The sequence below is a fragment of the Notolepis coatsorum genome (genome assembly GCF_963971535.1).
Source record: "Notolepis coatsorum genome assembly, chromosome: 10".
NCBI lineage: Eukaryota > Metazoa > Chordata > Actinopteri > Aulopiformes > Paralepididae > Notolepis > Notolepis coatsorum.
This window is the reverse complement of record NC_140174.1, coordinates 2,002,846-2,029,553: the sequence shown is the minus strand read 5'-3', so window position 1 is coordinate 2,029,553 and position 26,708 is coordinate 2,002,846. Positions and strand designations below refer to the sequence as shown.

General features: G+C 46.3%; 1 protein-coding gene across 1 annotated transcript; it reads left to right on the top strand.

Moving 5' to 3' along the window:
* Window positions 1–19: 19 nt before the first annotated feature.
* On the top strand, window positions 20–26,376 carry hexd (hexosaminidase d). The gene is made up of 11 exons (XM_084323399.1): window positions 20–325; window positions 1,292–1,407; window positions 3,131–3,218; window positions 5,878–6,042; window positions 11,557–11,740; window positions 12,744–12,815; window positions 14,054–14,252; window positions 16,807–16,968; window positions 20,584–20,694; window positions 22,756–22,845; window positions 24,756–26,376. The coding sequence occupies exons 1-11, from the start codon at window positions 236–238 to the stop codon at window positions 24,931–24,933; spliced, it is 1,455 nt and encodes a 484-aa protein (XP_084179525.1). The 5' UTR covers window positions 20–235; the 3' UTR covers window positions 24,934–26,376.
* The last annotated feature ends 332 nt before the right edge of the window (window positions 26,377–26,708 follow it).

The window sequence follows — 26,708 nt, the reverse complement described above, 5'->3', positions numbered from 1 at the left end:
TGTTGTCAGAATCAAATGAAGAAAAGGAGTAAATAATGGGCCGGTTTTGTTTCTTTCCCCCCCATTCCTTATTTCGTTTTTCCTTTTTGATGTGAAGAGTGAAGAACGGAACCACGTGACAACTACATTTTTTCAAAGTAAAAGCCACGCGCGATCTAACGTTAACGAACATGTCGGCTTGTTGTTGTTGTAACTGTCTGGTGATATTATATTCTATATAAATACACCCTGGAGCATGGCGTGTCCACCACCCTGGCCGAGGGGACAGAAACTAGTCCACTTGGATTTGAAAGGCGCCCCTCCAAGAATTGAATACCTGCACAAGGTAAGGCCACCTAAAAGTACAGTATGTATATATTCTCTCCCCACCGTATGTATTTCTCTCCCCACCGGAGGAGGGGAGAGAAGCCACCACTTTGACAACCTAGGATGGCTTAGAGTAGACGACAGTACAGCAACTTGCAATGGGCCTGGTCTACAAGATGCACTACACCACTAAGGTACCCATGTACATGTCAAAATACTTCCCAAAGGTCAGTGAATACCACGACCACAACACCAGAGGGAGCTCAACAAATCATGTTAAACCCAGATTCGGCTCAAACAAGGGACTAAACACGTTTCGCAATTATGCCACATCAATGTGGAACGCCCTACCCACAGGTGTAAAGGAATGTGAATCCCTACCCACATTCAAAACCGCTCCTAAAGAGTACCTACGGGAGGCTGCAATTCGAAACTGGCCACCGTAAATGCCCAAAACCCCCACCACCTCCTAATAGACAGTCTCCTCCCCACCGTATGTATATTTCCCTCCCACCCACCCACCCCCTCCTAATGTACAGTCCCCTCCCCATCATATGTATATACTCTGTCAGGATCTAGGGGTAACAGTACTGTATATTTGCATATCGTATATGTCACAAATGTAACAGTACTATATACCCTGTATGTCATGTATGTCCCTATGCCATAAATGTCATGATGTCATGTATGTTGTGTATGTCATAAATGTCACTATGAATGTAAAATGGGGGACCCTGATGTAAACAAGACGAAAGTCTTCCTCTGGTCTGCATCCCCTTAACAATTGTGTGTATTGAGCCGTACTGTACCTATTTTGCAATCTGTTAAATAAAGTTTTCATTCATTCATTCATGCATTCATTCACATACCAGTACTTACATTGTTTGTCATTTATTTGTATTTTTATGGGGGGGGGGGGGGGAATACTGGTTGAGTTTCTGAGTTTCTAAAAGGTAAATAAAACACCCGTGTGTCTCCTCCTCAGCTGATCGAGCTGTTCTCCAGACTGGGGGCTGACGGCCTGCTGGTGGAGTACGAGGACACCTTCCCCTACGAGGGGGATCTGAAGCTGCTGCAGGCCACAGCACCCCCTGCCTACAGGTGCAGTTAGCACAGGCTACACCCTACACTACACACATCTCTACACCGTACATTACACACATCTCTACACCGTACACTACACACATCTCTACACCGTACATTACACACATCTCAACACCGTACACACATCTCTACACCGTACATTACACTACACACATCTCTACACCGTACATTACACACATCTCTACATCGTACACACATCTCTACACCGTACATTACACACATCTCTACACCGTACATTACACACATCTCTACACCGTACATTACACACATCTCAACACCGTACATTACACTACACACATCTCTACACCGTACATTACACACATCTCTACACCGTACACACATCTCTACACCGTACACACATCTCTACACCGTACACACATCTCTACACCGTACATTACACACATCTCTACACCGTACATTACACACATCTCTACACCGTACATTACACACATCTCTACACCGTACATTACACACATCTCTACACCGTACACACATCTCTACACCGTACATTACACACATCTCTACACCGTACATTACACACATCTCTACACCGTACACACATCTCTACACCGTACATTACACACATCTCAACACCGTACATTACACACATCTCTACACCGTACACACATCTCTACACCGTACACACATCTCTACACCGTACATTACACACATCTCTACACCGTACACACATCTCTACACCGTACATTACACACATCTCTACACCGTACACACATCTCAATTCCTCCAAGTGAAGAAAACATGTGTGCATGCATACTTATACTTGTGTATTTTGGTTATGTGTGTGTGTGTGTGTATGAAGAGCGCGCATGTGTATGTCTAACTAATGGGGTTAGACACACACAAGTAAAGTATACGGACACGCACATGTGATCCATTAGTCAGTGTGTGTGCTTGTGTGTGCGTGTGCGTGTGTGTGTGTGTGTGTGTGTGTGTACTATTCCCCAAGGGACCTAGACCTGCTGATTCAACCGTTATGAAAATCCTATAATAAAAATCCCTGTAATAAAAAGAAAATGATCGAAGGTAAGATTGTATGTGTGAGCTTGCCCTGCCATAAAGATGTCATGGGTGAATGGCCAGCCTTGATCAGTTTGGACTGTTCATTTTCCATAACCATTCTGTGACGATTGATTGATTGAACATTTTATTAACATATTGCAGAATGGGTACAGTACGGCTCAATACACACAATTGTTAAGGGATGCAGACCAGAGAAAGACTTTCGTCTTGTTTACATCAGGGTCCTCCATTTTCAATTCATAGTGACATTTATGACACACATGACACACATGACACACAGATATATATCATGACATTTATGACATACAAGATATACAAATATACAGTACTGTTTACCAGAGATCCTAACAGAAACTATATACATTCGAGGGGGAGGAAACTGTACATTGAGGGGGGGGGGGGGGGGGGTTGTACATTTACGGGGGCCAGTTTCGAATTGCAGCCTCCTGTAGGTGCTCTTTGAGGGCGGTTTTGAAGGAGGGTAGAGATTCACATTCTTCTTCTTCTTCTTCTTCTTCTTCTTCTTCTTCTTCTTCTTCTTCTTCTTCTTCTTCTTCTTCTTCCTTCTTCTTCTTCTTCTTCTTCTTCTTCTTCTTCTTCTTCTTCTTCTTCTTCTTCTTCTTCTTCTTCTTCTTCTTCTTCTTCTTCTTCTTCTTCTTCTTCTTCTTCTTCTCTGCAGTCGCGAGGAGGTCCTGTCCATACAGGATGTGGCCAGGTCCAGGGGGTTGGAGGTCATCCCCCTGGTGCAAACCTTTGGCCACATGGAGGTAAGACGGGCATCTTTGCAGCATTGTTGTTTTCCAACTGTTTGTAATGAACAGTGAATGAATGGGCTTTCAACGCAGGTAACGGGGAGCAGGTCAAACGAGTTCAGGGGCTTCTGAAAACCAAGCCCAGAGAGGCCAAAGATAATTACAGGGAGAAGTTGGGAGAGGAAACTGGAGAAAAATTATATGAAATCAGTTTAGACTGGAATGCAGACCATAACCGGCATTAAACCGGCGTGGTGGGGGTGGGGTGGAGACGTGGACTCCCTAGATGTAACACTGAGCGGCACAGGAAGTCCTTCGTTCCGATGGCCATTAGACTCTATACAGCGCATCACTGTGCCTCCCTGCATCACTGAGCACAGGGTGACAGCACACTTTTTTACACTTCTCACAATCTTCCTGGACACATTTTTTGCACTTATTATTACTGTACATTTGACTGTATATTTCTGTATATTTTTGGCTGTATAGTTTATATTTATATATATATATATATATATATATATATATATTTAGTCCTATTGACTACCTACATGTTTGTTGTTCAATGTCTAGTGCTGAATTTCCCTCAGGATTTTTTATTTTTTTTATCCACTTTTTCTCCCATTTTCTATATTTTCTCCCATCCCAATTTCGTATCGTCCAATTCAACCCTCCCCTGTCTCGAACGCTGTTTCTTGCCTCCCACAAGCCGGCTGCAATGTGGACTAAGTCATACATAGCACGAGTCCCCTCCGATACTCGAGGTAACAGCAGTCGCATCTTTTCACCTGCGCAGCTCGATCTCTCAGCGTCAGGGGTCTGGGCTTTGGAGGGGCGCCGCCCCCGTCGCTTCCTGATTCTACTACGCAGGCGCACCAACCGACCTGTAGGAGTCGCTGTCCACAACGCCCGATCCCCACCCATCAGTTTCCCACCCCCTAATACGGCCAATGTGTATTAGTACGGACGACCAGCTAAACTGAAAGCAATGTGGAGCGCTGGGTTCGAACAGGAGAACCCAGCATCTCCAGTATTCGTGGTGAGCGCCTTGCCCACTGCACCACGTAGCCGCCCAATTTCCCTCAGGATTATTAAAGGATTTCTATTCTATTCTATTCTATTCTCTTTAGGGCTGTCTTAAATACTTCGAAGCTTCGTTCGATGGGCATGGGATTCGAATATGGAAAAAAAATTTGATTATTAAAAAAAAATGAAAATAAATATGATTTTTTCTTTTTTTTCTTTTTGCTAAATCAACTCTGCCTCTCTTTGTTAACTACAACAAGCAATGCTGTTTGTTATTTAAGATGAGGTCAGACTCGGCACTGACAGATTGTGCTGCTTTTATAAAGCCTCAAATGACGGCTTACAATATTTCATGAAAGCAAAGTGTTTCGTTTGTCTAAGATTTAAAAAGGTTTAAACTTTACAGCACTGACAAAGTTGAACAAAGTGCTGTACAAGTTCTCACAACATAAAAAAAAATAAGTATTTTAATTTTATTTCGAAGCTTCGAATTAAAATCGAATCTCGGCCCCGAAGCTTCGGAAAAAAAAAAAAATCAAAGGTCAGCCCTACTTCTCTTCATGTCCATGTGAGTGCACGTTGTGAGTGCACGTTGGGTCCATGTGAGTGCACGTTGGGTCCATGTGAGTGCACGTTGGGTCCATGTGAGTGCACGTTGTGAGTGCACGTTGGGTCCATGTGAGTGCACGTTGGGTCCATGTGAGTGCACGTTGGGTCCATGTGAGTGCACGTTGTGAGTGCACGTTGGGTCCATGTGAGTGCACGTTGTGAGTGCACGTTGTGAGTGCACGTTGGGTCCATGTGAGTGCACGTTGTGAGTGCACGTTGTGAGTGCACGTTGGGTCCATGTGAGTGCACGTTGGAGTCGTCTCTGCATCTCTGTTCCTATACGACGGGGAGGACGACGTGATAAGAGAGAGACATTTCATCTGCGACTCAGTGTGTGTGTTCCTGTGTGTCGCCCATCTCACATGTCTGTGTCAACCCTTTCACTACTACACTACAGAAGGTTAACCCTTTACTATCACACTACAGACGGTAACCGTCTGTAGTGTGATAGTAAAGGGTTAACCTTCTGTAGTGTGGCAGTGAAAGGGCTAACACTTTGTGTGGCAGTGAAAGGGTTGACCTTCTGTATCGTCGCAGTGAAAGTGTTAACACTTTGTCGTGTGGCAGTGAAAGGGTTAACCTTCTGTATCGTCGCAGTGAAAAGGGTTAACCATTTGGTAGTGTGTGTGGCAGTGAAAGGGGTAATCTGCATGACAATGAACCCTTTCACTGCCGCACGACAGCAGGTTAACTCTTTCACTGCCGCACGACAGCAGGTTACCCCTTTCACTGCCGCACGACAGCAGGTTACCCCTTTCACTGCCGCACGACAGAAGGTTAACCCTTTACTATCACACTACCGACGGGTGGTAAAGGGTTAACCTTCTGTAGTGCGGCAGTGAAAGGGTTAAGAAAACAAATAAACAGAGCGTTGCCCATCCAATGATGTGTGTGTGTGTTTATTATTATAATTCTTTATTTTTTTATTTTAACCCTTTCACTGCCGCACTACAGAAGGTTAACCCTTTACTAACCTTCTGTAGTGCGGCAGTGAAAGGGTTAAAGACTTCTTCTCTCTCTCTTCTTCTTCTTCTCTCAGTTTGTGCTGAAGCACCGCTCCCTGGGGGGCCTGCGGGAGGTGGCCCACTGCCTGGGCACGCTGAGCCCCCACGGGCAGGAGGGGGTGAGGCTGGTGATGGAGATGTTGAGGCAGGTGGTGGAGCTCCACCCGGGGCTGAGGACGCTGCACATCGGAGCCGACGAGGTGGGGGCACCCAGGGAGGGGCAGCACTACTGTCACCCAGGGAGGGGCACCAACACTACTGTCACCCAGGGAGGGGCACCAGGCAACACTACTGTCACCCAGGGAGGGGCACCAACACTACTGTCACCCAGGGAGGGGCACCAGGCAACACTACTGTCACCCAGGGAGGGGCACCAGGCAACACTACTGTCACCCAGGGAGGGGCACCAGGCAACACTACTGTCACCCAGGGAGGGGCACCAGGCAACACTACTGTCACCCAGGGAGGGGCACCAGGCAGCACTACTGTCACCCAGGGAGGGGCACCAGGCAACACTACTGTCACCCAGGGAGGGGCACCAGGCAACACTACTGTCACCCAGGGAGGGGCACCAGGCAGCACTACTGTCACCCAGGGAGGGGCACCAGGCAACACTACTGTCACCCAGGGAGGGGCACCAGGCAACACTACTGTCACCCAGGGAGGGGCACCAGGCAACACTACTGTCACCCAGGGAGGGGCACCAGGCAGCACTACTGTCACCCAGGGAGGGGCACCAGGCAACACTACTGTCACCCAGGGAGGGGCACCAGGCAACACTACTGTCACCCAGGGAGGGGCACCAGAACACTACTGTCACCCAGGGAGGGGCACCAGGCAACACTACTGTCACCCAGGGAGGGGCACCAGAACACTACTGTCACCCAGGGAGGGGCACCAGGCAACACTACTGTCACCCAGGGAGGGGCACCAGGCAACACTACTGTCACCCAGGGAGGGGCACCAGGCAGCACTACTGTCACCCAGGGAGGGGCACCAGGCAACACTACTGTCACCCAGGGAGGGGCACCAGAACACTACTGTCACCCAGGGAGGGGCACCACTACTGTCACCCAGGGAGGGGCACCAGAACACTACTGTCACCCAGGGAGGGGCACCACTACTGTCACCCAGGGAGGGGCACCAGGCAACACTACTGTCACCCAGGGAGGGGCACCACTACTGTCACCCAGGGAGGGGCACCAGGCAACACTACTGTCACCCAGGGAGGGGCACCAGGCAGCACTACTGTCACCCAGGGAGGGGCACTACTGTCACCCAGGGAGGGGCATTTTTTTAATTTTTTTTTATTGATCTTTTTCCTCCGTTTTCCTCCCATCCCAATGTTAGTCGTATGCCAATTCCCAGTCCCTTCCTGGTCGCTGCACACTTACCCCCCACAGTCAGATCATCTGGGAGAGTGGAGGCTATCACGTGCTTCCTCCGACACACGTCCAGCCAATCACCGCTTCTTTTCACCTGGCAGCGCGGACTCTCACTGAGAGGGCGTAGCGTGTGGAAGGATCACACTACCCCACTTAGATCCTATCCGCGCTGAGCAGGCGCCCCGACCCAACTGTAGGAGTCGCTGTTTACAACGACCCGGACCCACCCCGCCAGCTTCTCCCACCCTCTAATACAGCCAATTGTATTAGTGTGAACGGCCAGCCAAGCTGGTGACAACCCCGGAGCTGTGAGCTGGATTCGAACAGGCGAATCCAGCTCACAGCTCCGGGGTTGGTGACGAACGCAATCTCCGTTACGCCACCTGACCGCCCCTAAAAAAGTATTTGTGAATTTTATTTTATTTGTTATTTAATTTTTTTACTTAATTTTGTTCATTCACGTATATGTTTAAGGAAACCAACAAACAGTTATAATCTTACACATACATGTGAAACAAATATGTAAAAAGAAAAATCATAAAAATTATTAATAATTTAAGATAGATTTTTCTCATAGCTACAAGTAATCGATTACTCACGCCCATCCCTACTATCACCGACATCCAAGAAGGGAGATCCCCCCTTGAACGGCCCTTCTAAGGTTTCTCTCCTCCACACCGCCTGTGGAGCTTTTTTTCCTATTGCTATGTTTTAGTGAGTTTTTCCTTACCTTGGGGTGGGGTCTGTCTGGGAGTGTTGCATTTATTTTACATTTATTTAATTTACATTTCTTGGACTTTATGGTGTTCTTGTTTTGTTCTTGACTTATTGTGATGTTTCTTCTTGACTTGTTTAAACAAGACGTGTCCGGCCCATGGGGACATTAACGTGTGTTGTCGGGCCTTACAGATACATTTGATTTGATTTGAAGAGGCACTTTGATGAAGCACTTTGATGAAGCACTTTGATGAGGCACTTTGATGAAGCACTTTGATGAAGCACTTTGATGAAGCACTTTGATGAGGCACTTTGATGAAGCACTTTGATGAGGCACTTTGATGAAGCACTTTGATGAGGCACTTTGATGAGGCACTTTGATGAGGCACTTTGATGAGGCACTTTGATGAGGCACTTTGATGAGGCACTTTGATGAGGCACTTTGATGAGGCACTTTGATGAAGCACTTTGATGAGGCACTTTGATGAGGCACTTTGATGAGGCACTTTGATGAAGCACTTTGATGAGGCACTTTGATGAGGCACTTTGATGAAGCACTTTGATGAGGCACTTTGATGAGGCACTTTGATGAGGCACTTTGATGAAGCACTTTGATGAGGCACTTTGATGAGGCACTTTGATGAGGCACTTTGATGAGGCACTTTGATGAAGCACTTTGATGAGGCACTTTGATGAGGCACTTTGATGAGGCACTTTGATGAAGCACTTTGATGAGGCACTTTGATGAGGCACTTTGATCAAGCACTTTGATGAAGCACTTTGATGAGGCACTTTGATGAGGCACTTTGATGAAGCACTTTGATGAGGCACTTTGATGAGGCACTTTGATCCTAACAAAAACACTGGGTTCAGACTGTCGTGGATATCGGAGGCAATAATGCGCTGGTAGTTGGTTGTTGTTTTATTAGGTAAAACAGGAGTTAAGAGGCTGAGAGGACACAACGCAAATCCTTTTTTAATATTGCTGTTCGTAGCGTCTTCTCGTCAAGCCAAGAGTCGAGTTCAAGTTTAATTTGTCACATAAGGCACATGTACATTACAGTGACATGCGTGATTCTGTACGAGCCCCCTGAGAATGTGCTTCATACAGTAAAAAAGTCAAAAGAATAAAGTCCAAACAATATACAAAATATACAATATACTAACTAAAAAGTACAAAATGCAAACAATGAGGTATGGATGTAGTGCAAATCATTTTGTAAAGTCTCATGAGTCTTTTATTGTCCCCCGCGAAAGGAGATAGATTTTCATTAGGGCTGACCCCTATTAGTCGACTAATCGATCGAAAGGAGCCGTAGTCGACTGCCAACCTCTTAGTTTTTTTTTATCATTCTTTCCAAAAGAAAAGAGGCCTAGAAGCGTGGCTAACGCTAATGGCACGCATACCAGAGGCTAACTGCCTAAGAAAACAGGCACAGAGGCACTGAAAGAGGATTTCACCCGTCTAATGAACACACAGACTAGACAGGTGGTAAGAGCCGGCAACTGCACCTCCTCATCCATCACGCTCAACATAGGGGCCCCCCAGGGCTGTGTTCTGAGCCCCCTCCTCTACTCCCTGTACACACATGACTGCGTAGCACAGCGGAACAACAACACCATCATCAAATTTGCTGATGACACAGTAGTGGTGGGCCTGATCTCTGCCAACGACGAAAGGGCCTACCTGGAAGAGGTAGAGAACCTGTCACAGTGGTGTCAGGAGAACTGCCTCTCCCTGAACGTCAGCAAAACAAAAGAGATGATTGTGGACTTCAGGAGGTCGGGGGTCAAGGACTACAGCCCCCTCAGCATCGACGGGGCACCAGTTGAGAGAGTGAACAGTTTCAAGTACCTCGGAGCCCACATATCCGAGGACTTGACATGGACCACACACATTGACAGTGTTGTGAAGAAGGCACGACAACGCCTCTACTTCCTCAGGCGCCTAAGGAAGTTCCAAGTCAGTCAGAAGATCCTTAGGAACTTCTACTCATGTACAATAGAGAGCATCCTGACCGGCAACATCACCTCCTGGTTTGGGAATAGCACTGCACAAGACCGTAGCAGACTACAAAGAGTGACACGTTCAGCCGAACGCACAATTAGAGGGGGGCTTCCCACCCTCCAGAACATTTACAACAAGCGGTGCAAGGGGAAGGCTAAGAGAATTATTAAGGACTCGAGCCACCCGAACAACTGCCTCTTTGAACTGCTGCGGTCAGGCAAGCGATACCGGAGTCTTAAGGCGAGCACAGAAAGACTCAGAAGGAGCTTCTATCCCCAGGCCATCAGGCTGCTAAACGAACAATAATCGCTAAACGAACAATAAACACTATACAACAACCATCAAATGCACACAGCACACACACCCACACGCACACACTCACTCAAACAAACAACACACTGCAGCACCCACTCTCCACACTTTAGATCACACAAACACACTTACACTTTATATTTATTGATAAAGGATTTGCACTACAACTCGTACACCTACTGTGAATTGTACCTAAACTGCACCTCGTCCATTTCTGCCTTGCACTATATAGTATTGTATATTAGTACACTGCACAGTATTGTATATTGTATGGTAACTACGTCTACGAACATTGTACATATGTCTAAACTGAACACTGTGACCTCTTTTTTTACTTCTAATTTTTACTATGTTTTTATTTCATACTTACCTTGTCATGCACAGTCTCTGGAGCGCAACAGTAAGAAGCATTTTGTACAAAAGTATTCTGTACTTCTGTATGACAACTATTAAAGAAACTTGAAACTTGAAACTTGAAATATCAAGATGTATCCATCAGTGGACCAATTACATGCTTTTGCAGAAGACAAGACGCCTTCAGTCGACTCCTTCAGACATTAAGCACCCCCACAGCCCAAATGCGATGATACAAAAAAAATATATATAAATAAATTATACTTATTTTTTTTCAAAAAGAAATGTTCATAGTCGACTATCGGCTAATTTCGGCCAATCATAGTCGACTATCCAAATCCTTAGTCGGGGACAGCCCTAGGTTTCATCGTCCCGTCTGCGTGTTGCTTAATGACAAGCATAGAGTGCAAGAATGTGACAATTTGACCATGTGACCGCGGCAACGCGGGAGAGCGGCAGTGCGGAAATAGGCTGTCTCTAAGACAAACTCTAACCTTAACCAGCTCCTTAACAGCGCCTAAACTTAACCGTTCTAACCTTAACCAACTCCGAAACAATGCCTAACCTTAACCTTAACCATAACCATGCCTAACCTTAACCGGCGAAAGAATACACGTTAAAAAAAAAATCATGCTAAAAAAAAAAAATTCATGGGATTCGAACTCGTCAACAACGAACCGCAGGGCCGCAGGACCGCTGCTCTGCCAGGTGAGCTGAAGCGCCGAATGAAAATCTTGGCTGATTACTGCGGCGGTTACCTAATTCCGCTCGCGCTCTGCCGCTCCGCTCGCTCTGCCGCTCCGCTCGCTCTGCCGCTCTGCTCTGCGGTTGCCGCGCCTGCCGCGGGGCATGGCGCAGCCAATCAGGGAAAACGCGGAAGCAAAAGCAGCACTCTATGCTTGTCATTAAGCAATAGGCGTCCCGCCTCTTCCCTCCAGGTGTATCTCCTGGGCGAGGGGGAGGAGTCACAGCGCTGGCTGGGGACCCCGGGAGCCACGGTGGAGCAGCTGTTCCTGAGTCACGTGACCAGGGTGGCCAATGGCGTGAAGGAGGCGTGGCCTGAGCTGCGCGTCATCATGTGGGACGACATGCTGAGGGGCATGAGCGGCGACACGCTGAGAGGTGAGCGGGGGGCGGAGCCTCCACTCTGAGACTCCATCTTGTATTCACACCAGCGCTCGTATTCCTGTGCTTTCTTGTTCTTAGCTCTATTTAAAAAAATAAATAAAAATGTATTCGGCGGCTGGGTGGCGCAGCGGAGATTGCTCTCGTCACCAACGCGAGAGACACTGGTATCGAATCCAGCTGTCAGTTCAAATACAATACACTGATTACAATACACTGTTACAATACACTGATTACAATACACTGTTACAATACACTGTTACAATACACTGATTACAATACACTGTTACAATACACTGATTACAATACACTGTTACAATACACTGTTACAATACACTGTTACAATACACTGTTACAATACACTGTTACAATACACTGTTACAATACACTGTTACAATACACTGTTACAATACACTGTTACAATACACTGTTACAATACACTGTTACAATACACTGTTACAATACACTGTTACAATACACTGTTACAATACACTGTTACAATACACTGTTATAATACACTGTTACAATACACTGTTACAATACACTGTTACAATACACTGTTACAATACACTGTTACAATACACTGTTACAATACACTGTTATAATACACTGTTACAATACACTGTTACAATACACTGTTACAATACACTGTTACAATACACTGTTACAATACACTGTTACAATACACTGTTATAATACACTGTTACAATACACTGTTACAATACACTGTTACAATACACTGTTACAATACACTGTTACAATACACTGTTACAATACACTGTTACAATACACTGTTACATCCGCGGAGCTAATGAGGCTAATGATGGAGCATCGCCGTCGGTTGTGTGATAGTAAAGGGCTAACCTTCTGTATTGTCACAGTGAAAGGGTTAACCGGCTGTCGTGTGGCAGTGAAAGGGTTAACAGAACATGTGCCAGTCTGTGTGGCGTCTGACCCCGGTGTCTGTGTGCCCCCTGTGTGCCCCCTGTGCCCCCCCCAGCGAGCGGCCTGGTGGGCCTGGTCCAGCCCATGCTGTGGGACTACAACCCCAATCTGGACGTGGACCAAACCGGTAGGAAGTGTGTAATAATGGCATTTTAGAAGAATAGCACAGTTACTGTACGTACTACTGTAAGTGAGTTGAAACAAATTCAAACTAGATTATACTTGTCTTTAATGTGAGTACTAGCGTCTATTTTGACTTTAATAACTTTGCACTTACTTTTAGCACCGTTGGGTTCAGTTTCAAGATTCAAGTTTAGTTTTATTTGTCACATACAGTAAGGCACATGTACATTACAGTGACATGCTTGGTTCTGTACGAGCCCCCCGGGAATGTGCTTCATACAGTAAAAAGCTAGCACGCCCCCCTTATCGCCGCCAGTTATCGCGTACGCCCGCGCATGCGTATGAGCCGCGACGAGCGCCTTCAATGACAGAGCTCTCATATTTGCGAATGCAACAGCGTTCACCCTGATGTAAACAAAACAAGTCATTGATAAGGCATAGCATGAAGGCATAGCCGCGCAGTCCCGGCGCCATGGGCGGGCATTAGGGGGCCTGGCCCGCCCACTGAGTCAGCTGTGCCCACCCTGGCAATTTTTTTTTTTTTTTTTAATCAAAGTCAACTATCCAAATCCTTAGTCGGGGACAGCCCTAGTGGGCACTGATGTCAACAACAACACTACTGAAGCTAGCACGGCACTCTGTGAGAATTCATTTTCTACCCTCAAGAACGTCTTTACAGAACATCGCCTTAGTATGCTTCATCGACACAACTAATTGCTGCATTTAGGTAGTGTGAGCCTATAACATGCTCCTCCTGTCAGCCAAGTCTGTGTATAGTGGGTGGGAGGGGTTTTCCCTGATGGCCTGGAGCTTAGCAAGGTTCCTCCTCTCCGCCACCCTCGCTAGAGTCCAGCTCCACCCAAACCACGCTACTGGCCTTCTTGACCATCTTATCCAGCCTGTTTGTGTCCCCTGCTCTCAGTCCGCTGCCCAAGCAGGTCTGTTATATATATCCGTTCAGTCTGTTTTTGTATAAGTGAAAGTTCTTAAGATAGAGAGAAATTAGATTTTTCAATTGCCTCTCTGCTGTTTAGTTCAGCACCGTGGGCAGCGCCAAGCAAGCCACAGTGCCGCTGTCCCAGCTGAAACGTATAAAAGGGAACCTGTGTTGAAAAACCATTGTGCCCCCCCGAGAACATTTTATGCCCCCCCCACTAATTTGTTTCTGTAGCCGCGGCCGGGTGAGTCATCTATTATATACGTCTATGGTTTTACCACTAATGTCCCAACTCCGCTCGCCAGTGTCCCTGCTGGAGAAGTACAGCGCTGCGGGCCTCTCTGAGCTGTGGGCCGCCAGCTCCTTCAAGGGCTCCACCTGCGTCCACAGCAGCGTGCCGTCCACCCGGAGACACGTGGACAACCACCTGCAGTGGCTGAGGGCCGCGGCCGCCGTCTCGCCCGGGACGCGCCTGCTGGGCATCGCACTCACGGGCTGGCAGCGGTGAGCGACACACGCCAAGAGGTCACCTTCTTTATGTGTCAAATACACAACGACACAGGGGCCTTGCAGGTCATGACATGTTAAATACACAACAACACAGGGGCCTTGCAGGTCATGACATGTTAAAGACACAACAACACAGGGGCCTTGCAGGTCATGACATGTTAAAGACACAACAACACAGGGGCCTTGCAGGTCATGACATGTTAAAGACACAACAACACAGGGGCCTTGCAGGTCATGACATGTTAAAGACACAACAACACAGGGGCCTTGCAGGTCATGACATGTTAAATACACAACAACACAGGGGCCTTGCAGGTAATGACATGTTAAAGACACAACAACACAGGGGCCTTGCAGGTCATGACATGTTAAATACACAACAACACAGGGGCCTTGCAGGTCATGACATGTTAAAGACACAACAACACAGGGGCCTTGCAGGTCATGACATGTCTGTGTTCCGAGCTCAGACTCAACAATTAAGAAACGACAATGAAAACCCAACGGTAACAATAAGTAGTAGTAGGATCAAATCAAATGAGGTAAGATAAAACATTTAATATTTCATATTTTAGTCAATTATTTACAAGTGTCTTGCGTAAAAGTGTATGTGCATATTAAGGTGCAGTGCGCATGTGTGTGTGTGTTCAAGAGTTTATAAGAGGGCTATCTCCTGTTCTTGTCCTTCTCTATGTTGTTGTGAGCTTTATGTTTCTTAACCCTAGAACCCATGTTTCTTAACCCTAGAACCCACGTTTCTTAACCCTAGAACCCATGAAACCCATTCATGACGTCAAACATAGACGGGTGTCATTCTATACATTTGTTGGTAATTCCAGAAAGGTTTACCCTTTTTGGAGATATGGGAGGCGACCTTCTGGTAATCCGGAGGTTCCCGGTTAGATTCCCGCTCCTCCCGGGCAGCGTGTCAAAGTGTCCTTGAGCAAGACACTTAACCCCTAACTGCTCCCGAGGAGCAGGTTGGCACCTTGCATGGTCGCCTCCGCCGTCGGTGTGTGAATATGTGAGTGAACGGGGGAATGTGTTGCATAACTTGTAAAGCGCTTTGGATAAAAGCACTATATAAATGCAGTCCAAAACAACGTTTCGGTAAAAGATTTACATTAACTGTATGCTCATGACACATTGATGATTTCTCATCTATGAATGCGCTGTGCATGTGGAATAAACAAGGTCATAATAACACGTTCATAATATATCTACCAGTCAGTATTATAGTCAAGGGTAAATTACAGTATATCATCCTGATTAACATTGAAATACATTATTTTACATTGAGTCATTTAGCTGACGCTGTTATCCAAAGCGACTGAAGGTGGAGTCATAGTACATCCACCATGTGTCACCTGAGGGAATCTGGGTAGTGTAGAGGTCTAAACACTAGAGAGGCTGGGTAGTGTAGAGGTCTAAACACTAGAGGCTGGGTAGTGTAGAGGTCTAAACACTAGAGAGGCTGGGTAGTGTAGAGGTCTAAACACTAGAGAGGCTGGGTAGTGTAGAGGTCTAAACACTAGAGAGGCTGGGTAGTGTAGAGGTCTAAACACTAGAGAGGCTGGGTAGTGTAGAGGTCTAAACACTAGAGGCTGGGTAGTGAGGAGGTCTAAACACTAGAGAGGCTGGGTAGTGTAGAGGTCTAAACACTAGAGAGGCTGGGTAGTGTAGAGGTCTAAACACTAGAGAGGCTGGGTAGTGTAGAGGTCTAAACACTAGAGAGGCTGGGTAGTGTAGAGGTCTAAACACTAGAGAGGCTGGGTAGTGTAGAGGTCTAAACACTAGAGAGGCTGGGTAGTGTAGAGGTCTAAACACTAGAGAGGCTGGGTAGTGTAGAGGTCTAAACACTAGAGAGGCTGGGTAGTGTAGAGGTCTAAACACTAGAGAGGCTGGGTAGTGTAGAGGTCTAAACACTAGAGAGGCTGGGTAGTGTAGAGGTCTAAACACTAGAGAGGCTGGGTAGTGTAGAGGTCTAAACACTAGAGAGGCTGGGTAGTGTTGAGGTCTAAACACTGGGGCGTCTGGGTAGTGAGGAGGTCTAAACACTGGGGCGTCTGGGTAGTGAGTGTTCGCGGGTGGGAAGCCGGTGGGGGTATGAGTCCTGGTCGTTGGTTGATCTCCAACAGTGACTCCTACTGGTCGGTCGGGGCGCCTGTTCAGCAGGGAGGGGAGGATCTGGGGGAGAGATAGCGTGAACCTCCGCACGTGTTACGTTCCCCCGGTGAGAGTCCTCGCCGTCAGGTGAAAAGAAGCGACTGGCTGACTCCACATGTATCGGAGGAGGCGTGTGGTAGTTTTCTATGCCCTCCTCAAACTGAGAGTAGGGTGGCACAACGACCGGGAGGGAATTGGCATAACAACGAAAATTAGGGGATGGGAGAAGAAAAGATGAAAAAGGCCCCAACAACAAAACAGTTATTTCACCAACCTGCCACGAACACGGTATGAATGTTCAGCTAACGTAAACCGTAACTCCAATATTTGAACATAAACCTAGTCTCTGTGCTGTATTTACGGGGTTCCCCCCCCCCACTAGGTACGACCACCTGTCGGTGCTGTGTGAACTGATGCCCGTCGCCCTGCCCTCCCTGGCAGCCTGTCTCCAGACCCTCATCCACGGCCAGTTCGGCCCGGAGGCTCAGAGCAACGTGAACGGGAGCCTGGGCATCTCCTCCGTGGAGGTGGAGGCCATGGAGAGGTGAGGCCTCCTGGTACTGTGTGGACCCTAACCCATGGAGAGGTGAGGCCCCCTGGTACTGTGTGGACACTAACCCATGGAGAGGTGAGGCCCCCTGGTACTGTGTGGACCCTAACCCATGGAGAGGTGAGGCCTGCTGGTCACTGTGTGGACCCTAACACATGGAGAGGTGAGGCCCCCTGGTACTGTGTGGACACTAACCCTAACCCATGGAGAGGTGAGGCCCCCTGGTACTGTGTGGACCCTAACCCATGGAGAGGTGAGGCCCCCTGGTACTGTGTGGACACTAACCCTAACCCATGGAGAGGTGAGGCCTGCTGGTACTGTGTGCACCCTAACCCATGGAGAGGTGAGGCCCCCTGGTACTGTGTGGACACTAACCCATGGAGAGGTGAGGCCCCCTGGTACTGTGTGGACCGTTGGTCTTCAAACCTTTTCACGTCAACGACACCCAAATTGACATGTAATGTGCAAGGGACCCCCATTTGGTTAATCTTGGATCATTGAGATCATTGTTTTTAGATGTGATTTACTGTAGTCCAGAATCAAGTTCAAGTTCTTTATTTGTCAAAGACACAACAACACAGGGGCCTTGCAGGTCATGACATGTTAAAGACACAACAACACAGGGGCCTTGCAGGTCATGACATGTTAAAGACACAACAACACAGGGGCCTTGCAGGTCATGACATGTTAAAGACACAACAACACAGGGGCCTTGCAGGTCATGACATGTTAAAGACACAACAACACAGGGGCCTTGCAGGTCATGACATGTTAAAGACACAACAACACAGGGGGCCTTGCAGGTCATGACATGTTAAAGACACAACAACACAGGGGCCTTGCAGGTCATGACATGTTAAAGACACAACAACACAGGGGCCTTGCAGGTCATGACATGTTAAAGACACAACAACACAGGGGCCTTGCAGGTCATGACATGTTAAATACACAACAACACAGGGGCCTTGCAGGTCATGACATGTTAAAGACACAACAACACAGGGGCCTTGCAGGTCATGACATGTTAAAGACACAACAACACAGGGGCCTTGCAGGTCATGACATGTTAAAGACACAACAACACAGGGGCCTTGCAGGTCATGACATGTTAAAGACACAACAACACAGGGGCCTTGCAGGTCATGACATTTTTTGTGTTTGGAGCTCAACAGTGCACAATTAAGAAACAACAATGAAAACAAGAATGGTAACAATAAGTAGTAGTAAGATCAAATAAAATATAAAATGAGGTAAATAAAATAGTAGTAAAAAGAAAAGAAGTAGGTCTATAATGTAAGTAGGTGGGGAGATGAGACCTATGATCACAATAGTCATTCTTGTTTTCTCTCATTGGCATAAACTTATAGTGAATAGAATATTAGTGGAATTAAACTATTACTCTTATTGCTGGGGACCTCCTGGAACCCTCTCAAGGACCCCTGGGGGGTCCCCGGATCCAGGGGCGTGCACAGACAATTTGGGGGGCAGGGGCTCAAGCTACAAAAAGGGCACTTAACCCACCAACACCCAGGGGGCTAAATCCACAAAGAATGGATTGCACGGAGCAAGTTGCACCCTTACTTACTTCACCGTGCAGATTGATTGATTGAATGAACATTTTATTTAACAGATTGCAGAATGGGTACAATACAGTACGGCTCAATACACACAATTGTTAAGGGGATGCAGACTAGAGAAGGACATTCGTCTTGTTTACATCGGGGTCCCCCATTTTCAATTCATAATGAATTGTAAGTAAGGGTGCAACTTGCTCCGTGCAATCCATTCTTTGTGGATTTAGCCCCCAGTATTCATATTTGACCAAATATTTGGTTAACCATAAGTTAACCATCTTTTATTTTTTTCTTTTGGATGGGCACTTGGGGCAAAAGGGCAGGGGCTCAAGCCCCCCTTCGGCCCCATCCTGTGCACGCCACTGCCCCGATCCCACTTTGAGAACCCCTGCTCTAGACGGTTTCACTGGAAGGCTCTTGCTCTGGGGAACAGTGTGGAGCCAAGTGTGTTTCCTGTCAACGACTGCATTAGCAGAACCTTGCAACAGGAAATAAACGTAGTCCTTTTTGAATGTTTGGCATCACTTTGAAACCATCAATAACAATAGTTTAATTGACCTATATCTCGAGCCAGGAGCGACGGGAAGCAACCGTTGTGATTGGTGGATTAAGAAAAGAGCGCGTGGTTTGCGATAGGTCAATTATCTTCTTAACTGCCGTCGTCATAGATTAGATAGACTGGATTAGATGAGGTAGATTTCACCACCGATGGGGGGAGAAAAAAAGTCTTACTAGTGTAAAATATCTATAAATCTATCTATATATCTGTCTATAATTCTATCTATTGTAAAAGGACTATGAAACAGTGTCTACAATATGCCATATCTACTCTTGAGGTTCCATGGTAACCGACATTCCATTTGTAGGCCGACCTTGAGAGTTCTCTCTCTCTCTCTCTCTGTCGAGGGAGGGCCAGGAACTCCTAACCCTAACCCTTGAGAGTTCTCTCTCTCTCTGTCGAGGGAGGGCCAGGAACTCCTAACCCTAACCCTTGAGAGTTCTCTCTCTCTCTCTCTCTGTCGAGGGACGGCCAGGAACTCCTACGCTTTGCTACATGTGACTCGCTGAACAGACGAGAGCTTCTTGAGACGAACTTCTGGACAGCTCACTGGACCCACCGGTCTGTGTGGCATTTTGTCTTATAGGGACTCACTGGCTCGAGAATATATTCTGTGCCGGACAGTGCCGCTTCCATTCATTGTGCTAAGCTAGGCTAACGTGCAGCCAGATAGCTTTCTACTGAACGCACAGAGAGGAAACCTTTTTACACGCCAACGTTTAAAGAACACGCCAACATTTGAGGAAACATTTCCCCAAATGTTGGCGTGTTCTTTAGGTACCGTAAAAAGGTACCTAACATTTCCCCAAATGTTGGCGTGTTCTTTAGGTACCGTAAAAAAGTACCTAACATTTCCCCAAATATTGCCGTGTTCTTTAGGTACCGTAAAAAGGTACCGTTGGGGGCGGCTACGTGGCGTAGTGGGCAAGGCGCTCGCCACGAAATGCTGGAGACGCTGGGCTCGTCAGTTCGAGCCCAGCGCTCCACATTTGCTTTCAGTTTAGCTGGTCGTCCGTACTAATACACATTGGCCGTATTAGGGGGTGGGAAACTGATGGGTGGGGATCGGGCGTTGTGGACAGCGACTCCTACAGGTCGGTTGGTGCGCCTGCGCAGTAGAATCAGGAAGTGTCGGGGGCAGCGTGAGCCTCCCACGCGTTACTCCTCGCCACTGAGAGATCGAGCTGCGCAGGTGAAAAGATGCGACTGCTGTTACCTCAAGTACCGGAGGGGACTTGTGCTATGTATGACTTAGTCCACATTGCAGCCGGCTTGTGGGAGGCAAGAAACAGCGTCCGTGACAGGGGAGGGTTGAATTGGATAATACGAAATTGGGATGGGAGAAAATATAGAAAATGGGAGAAAAAGTGGATAAAAAAAAAAAAAAAAAAAGTACCGTTGGGAACTGAACTTAATTCCAGGAACTGGTACTGGTAAAATGTGAACGGTGCCTGACCCTGTCCCTGTGCGCGTCAGGACCTCCACAGGGGACGCGTCGCTGTTTGCCGGGAGGCGGCTGGCCGAGCTGATCGTGGAGCTGACCGCGCTGCTGGAGTCAGAGGAGATCCGTCACTTCCAAGACAACATGTGAGTTTTAGGCAATGAGCTCAAAATGTGACTCGAAAACGGGGGCACACAAAAGGAACGTGGATTCACACGTAGCGCCACTGACCATATTGCTAACTTCATGGTTATAGAAAAAAATTAAAAACATTTTCTTTTGTTCAAATAAGTGTTAAATAGCTGGTATAGAGTGTTTGGTCAGTAACACGGGTCTCCCAGTCCCTCCGCTCTGCAGTAAACAGACATGTATTTTTCTGGTATCCCGTTCCCACTTTATCCAATCGGGAGAGAGAACCCTGCACTGGTAGATTAGTTTAATTGTTGTTTCAAGGGTGGCTGAGTGGCGCAGTGGGCAAAGATGCTGGTATCGAGCCCAGCTCTCTGCGTTGCTACCGGCTTGGCCGGCCGTCATACTAATTGGCAGTGTTAGGGGGTGGGAAAGCCGGTGGGTGGGGATTGGATGTTGTGGACAGCGACTCCTACAGGTCGGTTGGGTGACGCCGGTGCGGCGGAAACAGGAAGTATCGGGGGCAGCGTGAGCCTCTCACGCGTTACTCCTCGCCACTGAGAGTCCGCGCTGTCAGGTGAAAAGATGCGACAGGCTGCCTCCTCGTCAGGGAACAAAATTTACTTTTTGACTTACCAGCCATTTGGCTGGTAGATTTTAAAAACTACCAGCCAGGCAGATTTTTTACCAGCCAAAAATTATAAATAGCTTTTTAGTATATTGCCAATGCCATGTGTCATTATTACTATATAATACTCTCATATGCTATTTTCAATTAATATCATAAACAACATAAGGAATATTAGCATAATTTTGTGTGGACTGAAGAAATGAGTCAGCGTTAATAGTTTTAAATGCAAATAATTTATTGAAACATAGAAGTGGGACACACACACACACACTGTTTTAACTCACCACCCCCGCATCATATTGTAGTCTAGTCTGTCTTCAAACTTCCACTGCTCTCGAAACTTTTTTATATTTGAATATCAACATTATCTGTCCATCCTCAGTTTACTATAATATACTCCTGTCCTGACTAGTGACTTCATCCAAACGTACGCACACACACAGAGAAAGGGAGAGTGCCCCCCCTTTCCCTTTCCTCAGTCCACACTGTCTGCTGTTCACTATGGCTCTGCCTCTGATCAGGATTAGCTTGTTAGCTTACGCTAATGTAACGTTAATTCCGGGCGATGTGGGCATAAAGGAATGGCGACGATGCAAAGCATGTTAGATGCATTTGACCTGTTGTGAGAGAAAAAAAACACCACAGACTTATTTCGGGTCGCAAAATAGGCGCACTGCTGTGTAGCCCTGCTCCTCTGCTTGACCGCCCTGCGTCACACAGACATTAGCACGGACTGGGCGGATATGACTCGTCGAGTTGACACAGGGTTTTTCAAAATAAGAGTATTGATATGAACCGAACGTTGCTAGCTGCCGGAGCCATAGATATTATGACTGGAGCTGCGCTTGGGGTGGAAATGAGACCCGGCACAGGATTTTCAAAATAAGAGTATCGATATGAACTATTTTGTTACACGCCAGGTGGCGGGCAGACCTCTCATTGTTACTCGCCAAACCTTAAATCTGCCCGCCATTGGCGGTTGGCGGGTACTTATTTTGTTCCCTGCTCCTCGTGTACCGGAGGGGACACGTGATGCAAGGCTTCTATCCTCACTACAGCCGACCAGTGGGAGGCATAGTCTAGCAACGTTCAAGACAGGGGAGGGGAGAATTGGAAAACACGAAATTGGGATGGGAGAAAAATAGAAAATGGGGAGAAAAAAGTGGATTAAAAAAAAGTGTTGTTTCAACCACATATTTGCTCAAAACTAGTTTATATTGTTTACTGCAGAGCGGAGGGACTGGGAGACCCATGTTACACTCTATGATGGCTGTCGGAATGTAGAGCTATTATTTTAACACGTAGACCACTTGTTAGAATAGCCACAACAGCTGTGGCTAATGGGGATCCAAATAAACTTAAACTTATTTCAACAAATAAATACCACTTACAGCTCCTTTTTAAGTAACCAAGTGAACAATGTTGGCCCGACTGTGACCCCTGGCAGGTATGTGAGAGGATGGTTCACAGCCTACCAGCGCCGGAGGAAGCTGGTGAGCCCTCTGATCACCATGCAGATCCAAAGTCAAGCAGCCATGTAAGCCCCAAGACCCCTCGCTCCGGCTGGATAACCCACCCCGACATACCTTATACCTCTTACTTTTATTCTGTATTTTATTTTATTTGTTTTACTAATAACTATTTTATTTTTATTTTTTAACTATGTTCTAACCCTGTAGTGTAGCACTTTGGGATTCCAGTGAACAAAAAGTGCATTACAAATCCAATCTATTATTATTTATTATTTACCTTGCATTACAATTGCACAGCCCTGCTAAATATTCCATCCTGTAAAATATTCAACACTGTGTTGTTATTTTTATTCTAATGAGTGTATATACCTGACCACATTGTGCACAGTTATACAGCCCTGGCCTGTTAATATTTAAATTTTATAATTCTATTCTATTCTATTCTATTGTGCTTCGATGTTGATTTGATTTTTTTTATTTTGATTTGAAATCTTTATTTCGAACATGCAATGAATACAAACAAACAATAACAAAAGCAAAACACAACTCAATCTACATGTTCGAAAAGGAGTAGGAAGAAGTATACACTTATTTAATCCTACCCCTTTTCCACTACTCAAATGAGTGTACTATTTTAAAACATATAAAAAAAAAATATATATATATATGCAAAACAAAAAAACAAAAACGATATATGTAAAAACATGAAAAATTAAATAAAAATGTAAACACCCGTGAATATCAAGTCCCTTCCTCATCCCTGTACCTCGTGAACATCATTTCCTTATACATCAGTTTGAATTGTCTCATGTTTGGACATTGCTTTAGCACCACATTTAGACTGTTCCACAGTTTCACTCCACATATCGAGATGCAGTGTCTTCTCATGGTAGTGCGTACATTAAGCACGTTTAAATTGTGTTCTCCCCTCAGATTTTAACCCCCCTCCCTATCAAAGAACAATTCTTGAATGTTTCTTGGAAGTGCATGACTTTTTGCTTTATACATTAATTGTGCCGTTTTAAATTCCACAAGATCATTTAACTTCAATGTCTTTGACTCCAAAAACAATATGTTAGTGTGATCACGATAACCTGCAATGTGAACTATCCTTATGGCCCTTTTTTGGAGTATAAAAAGTGGTTGTAGTGTAGACTTATAATTGTTTCCTCAGACTTCAGCACAGTAATTTAAATATGGTAAAACTAGTGAACAGTAGAGAATGTAGAGTGATTTTCTATCCAGAATGTGCTTTACTTTACTCATGACTGAAATGCTTCGTGAGAGTTTAGATTGGACATGTTTTATGTGAGGTTTCCAACAGATTTTATGGTATATTATTACACCTAGGAATTTATTTTCTTAAACTCTTTCAATAATCACATTTATTTTAACTTGTACCTGAGTATCCAATCTACAGTTTCCAAACAACATAATTTTAGTTTTGCTCAAGTTCAATGATAATTTGTTTCTATCAAACCATTCCTTCAATTTCTTCATTTCAGATGTGATGACCTCTAGAAGCTGCTGGACATTCTCACCAGAAAAAAAAAGATTAGTGTCATCCGCAAATAAAATACATTTAAATATATTGGATACTTTACCTCGTTAATGTACAAGATGAACAGTTTTAGACCCAACACTGACCCCTGGGGGACACCACAAGCAATGTCCAAACATTCAGATGTTAATTTGGTTTATATTCCATTTTATTTTATTCCACCTTTTTTATTTTTTTATTCTACCATAATTGTCTGTCCGTCAACGTCGCACCAAAAACAACCAAATCAAATTCCTTGTCTGTGAAAACTATAAAAAGGAATCGGAATCTGAACTACTTGGCAATAAAGGCCTTTCTGATTCTGATTTCCCTATCAATTCTTAAATCTTTCCCCACGTAATTTTTCGTACATTTGTATCCGCCCCCCCTCTTATTGGCCCAACCCCCTCCCTCCCATTGGTCCTTCCTCCTCAGGTTGCTGGCCGTGTTGGAAAAGACGGCAGCGTCCGTGAGGGAGGAGATGTCTCGTCTTTACCCAGAATGCACCGCTCTGGAGTGGATAGAGCAACACGTCAGCCGGGTGGTGGTTCCCATCCAGAGGATCACGGAGGACATCGAGGCCTGTCTGGCGGAGACGCTGCCCCCAGAATGACTCTCCCTCTCTGGGCCCGACAGCACACCACGTGACCCCCTGCTGGAGGCCTGTCTGGAGGAGACGCTGCCCCCAGAATGACTCTCCTTCTCTGGGCCTGACAGCACACCACGTGACCCCCTGCTGGAGGCCTGTCTGGCGGAGACGCTGCCCCCAGAATGACTCTCCCTCTCTGGGCCTGACAGCACACCACGTGACCCCCTGCTGGAGGCCTGTCTGGCGGAGACGCTGCCCCCAGAATGACTCTCCCTCTCTGGGCCTGACAGCACACCACGTGACCCCCTGCTGGAGGCCTGTCTGGCGGAGACGCTGCCCCCAGAATGACTCTCCCTCTCTGGGCCTGACAGCACACCACGTGACCCCCTGCTGGAGGCTTGGTTTGGGCAAATTAACTTTTTTTTATTTCTTTTTCTCCCATCTCAATTTCGCCTCGCCAATTCTCCCTTCAGTTCTCCCGGGAATCGAACTGGGAACCTCCGGATTACCAGACGACTGCTCTACCTCCCGAGCCACCGTCTGTCACAACTGAATTTAAAAAAAATTGTATCTACTTTTTTCTCCCATTTTCTATTTTTCTCCCATCCCAATTTCGTATATCCAATTCTTCCCTCCCCTGTCTTGAACGTTGCTAGACTATGCCTCCCACTGGTCGGCTGCAGTGAGGACCAAGCCTTGCATCACGTGTCCCCTCCGGTACACGAGGAGGCAGCCGTCGCATCTTTTCACCTGTACAGCGCGATCTCTCAGCGGCGGGGGTCTGTGTTTGGAGGGCACGCCGCCCCCGTCACTTCCTGATTCTGCTGCGCAGGCGCACCAACCGACCTGTAGGAGTCGCTGTCCACAACGTCCAATTCCCACCCTCTAACACTTGCCAATTGTGTTAGTATGACGACCGGCCAAGCCGGTAGCAACGCCGAGAGCTGGGCCTTGACCACTGCGCCACTCAGCCGCCCCCAAATGAACCTTTTGTCCAGGTGTACAATCTCTCTGAATCTCGAAATGTGAACGTCCCAGCGACGATGTGACAATGGCTACCGATCACTGGAAACGATGGCGTTCTAGAACTCCAAGGTAGAATTGTGAGACATGTTCGCAAAAGAAAAAACATCCACCTATAGACGGTGAGTGTTGTAGTCGAGTCACTAAGTCTTGGGTCCCCAGTGTTCGAGTCACCAGAGAAGAGCCCGAGTCGAGTCTCCATTACCCCCTAGTCCGAGTCATCCAGGTTGAGTCCACTCCACTCCACAGTCAAAGAGTTGACGTACAAATAAAAAAAGGTTCTACATTAAACATAAATGACACAGCATGTTTCAATGGGAGTTTGTTTACTTTGTGACACAATAGCCAAACAAATGCACTAGCCATCAATAGCTTATGCCAAATGATTAGAGCCCGTTACCAAAAAGAATTCTGCACCTTCCGAGTCCGAATGCAGTCAATGCTCGAGTCCAAGTCTGAGTCATCAGTGCTCAAGTCGAGTCATTATTATTATTATTATTATTTTATTTTTTTACGTCACTCATTACATAAGGACGTAGAATAAACATTTAAAAAAAAAATTAAATGGTCCATTTGCATGTTCTTGGTATCTGTATCTAGGGACATATATGGATCAGTGTCAGAAATAGTGTGTCTGTTACTAGGCTTGAGTAAATTGTAATTAACCAAAGGAGAATATCAATTATATTTAAAAAATAAAATAAAAAATTATCTTTGACTGTGAATAACACCATGCTAAAATTGACCAGACCTGAAAAATCTAAGCAAATGAATAA